This window comes from Nanorana parkeri, unplaced genomic scaffold (assembly GCF_000935625.1).
Source record: "Nanorana parkeri isolate BGI_ZX_2015 unplaced genomic scaffold, ASM93562v1 scaffold1291, whole genome shotgun sequence".
NCBI classification, from domain to species: domain Eukaryota; kingdom Metazoa; phylum Chordata; class Amphibia; order Anura; family Dicroglossidae; genus Nanorana; species Nanorana parkeri.
The window spans coordinates 181,102-183,478 of NW_017307559.1; the positions used below are offsets into that span (position 1 = coordinate 181,102).

Genomic DNA, 2,377 nt, shown 5'->3' on the forward strand with positions numbered 1-2,377 from the left:
CCTGGCTGCGGCCCCCTCTAAGCTGCGCCTGAGGCGGGTGCCTCACTCGCCCCATGGTAGCTACAGCCCTGATTGGTATCATTATATTGCTAAGACTACAACCCAGTAAAAGCAATAGACATTGGCATTGATGGTGGAGCTCCTTGTAAGCGTACAGTGTATTGCTGAATTTCCACAGTTCTCCTTTAAATGGGCTCTGGTAGCCGTGGTCAAGAAAAGGGAGACCAGGGCAAAGGACTAGCCAATGGTATTGCTTGCGGTCTCCCAGAAGCTGATCTTTTATCCAATTACTGGCGTATCAAGCCTGGTTCTGTGTGGAGGCGGCCATCTTGGTAGAGGCAGGGCTTTGCTTCCTCATGTCAGAGCCTCCGGCAAGGGGAACAAGAAGCAGCTCAGTAACGACATCACCAACTCTCAATGCGGCTCTCCTAAGACTATCAGTCAGAGGCAGCAGAGCCTTAAGGTCCCCACACACCTTACGGTAATCGTATGATAATGGCGGGAAATCCCGCGATCGTACGATTATCGTAAGGTGTGTGGAAGCCGTGCGACCTCTACTACTGTAAGGTCGCACGACTTTGAACTTACGGACATGTTCGAGAACCCGCCGAGCATCGTACGACGTTCGGCGGGTTTGTGGGATGTTCGTACGATAAAAGCCGTACGGGCCAGTGTGCGCAAGCGCACACTGCCCGTTCGGCATTGCGGTCATCGGAACCCCGCCCCTCAGGGGGCGTGGCTTGCGATCATCGCAAGTACGATCTGCCTATGCAAGATAGGCAGATCGTACGTTTTTTTAAGTACCTTACAACCATCGCCAGACAGAAGTCTGGCGATGGTTGTAAGGTGTGTGCCCAGCCTTAGATCTCACACTGCAGATATAAGGTTGCAGAACAGGAGGGACCAGGAACCCTCGCCTACCAGGATGCGCACTGCTATATTTCAAGACATAGGGGTACATTTTCACAGTACTGCTTAGACACAATCAACATTTCTAAAGGTTCCTTATAACACGGCAAATCTTCACTTTTTGAGTCCACTTCAAAGAGAAATTGTCGGCCAATCAGCTGCCTGCATCCAATCAGCTGCAGGCACCTTTCAGGTATATTTGACAACGGTAATACCCAGCCTGCAGCTTGGTGTCAGCAAAAGGGGCGGGGTGACATCATTGACCTTTTATGGCTACATGCCTATATTTGGTAAATTACATTTACCTAATAAGGCTGTGTGACCATATATGGTCAATGACGTCAGCACAAGCGTCCCACCATTTGACATGCAGCTGAAGGGCGGGGCATGGCTGGCCACATCTGATTGGGTGGGCGGCTGATGGCACTTCCTGGTTCAGAACAGCTCAGGTTCGGAACGGGTTTTGGTATCACTGTACATTGTGATGCACTGTGCTACAGAAAACAAAGCCCCTGCACTTCTTTTAACACATTTTAAAAAAAAGGGACAATTTCTGCCCCAAATTCCGCAAAGCCTCCCTCACACTGCGCAATTACTCCTCCCCCGCAAGCAGCGATTTTTCCCGCGTAGACTAATGATGTCCTGGAGGTGGAGCCTAGCCACTCAGCAAGTCTGCGGCCCCGCCCCCTGTACGGCAGCATTTCGCTTACCACCGCCTACTGTACGGTAGTGTCCCGCCTCCTGTACGGAAGCAGGCCTCGACTTGCGCACTCAAAATTCGTCTCTCTGCGTCCCGCCCCTTTGTTTGGAAGCCGCTTGATGGCGTCACTTGACGGCGCGTTGTGAGTGACGTGACGGTTCGGGCAATTGGCGGCATCCGGGCCTGGGTTCTCGGTGGGACCTAAGGCGGCCGGAGGAGTTGGATTTTAGGGCAGGGGAAGCTGGGCGGCCGGCGCCATGGGCTTTCTGAAGTTGATAGAGATTGAGAATTTCAAGTCGTACAAGGGACGGCAGATCATAGGACCCTTCCGCCGCTTCACCGCCATCATCGGTCCCAATGGATCAGGTGAGGAGTCCCGGGAGTCGCTGTGTGCTGGGCTGTGACGTGTCATGACACATGAAAGGGGAATGTCAACATTCAAAGCTCCGTTAGATGTTTGACAGCTGCAAGTGACTGGGAGAGGGCAGTGCAGGTATCCGTTATCTACAAGTGCTGAGGGGCAATGGAGGGCGGTGTCAGGTGGTGTTGGACGACAGTGTTCGTAGATCTGCGCCGGGCTCAGACGGGTGCCGTAGATCTGCGCCGGGCTCAGGCGGGCGCCGTAGATCTGCGCCGGGCTCAGGCGGGCGCCGTAGATCTGCGCCGGGCTCAGGCGGGCGCCGTAGATCTGCGCCGGGCTCAGACGGGTGCCGTAGATCTGCGCCGGGCTCAGACGGGTGCCGTAGATCTGCGCCGGGCTCAGACGGG

At 54.5% G+C, this 2,377-nt stretch overlaps 1 protein-coding gene across 1 annotated transcript in view; it reads left to right on the forward strand.

The window, feature by feature from the left end:
- The first annotated feature begins 1,713 nt into the window (after positions 1 to 1,713).
- Positions 1,714 to 2,377, forward strand: part of SMC1A (structural maintenance of chromosomes 1A) — a 35,296-nt gene continuing 34,632 nt past the window's right edge. The window contains 1 exon segment of the mRNA XM_018569145.1: positions 1,714 to 1,975. Coding sequence (XP_018424647.1) covers positions 1,867 to 1,975 — 109 coding nt within the window. The 5' untranslated portion in view covers positions 1,714 to 1,866.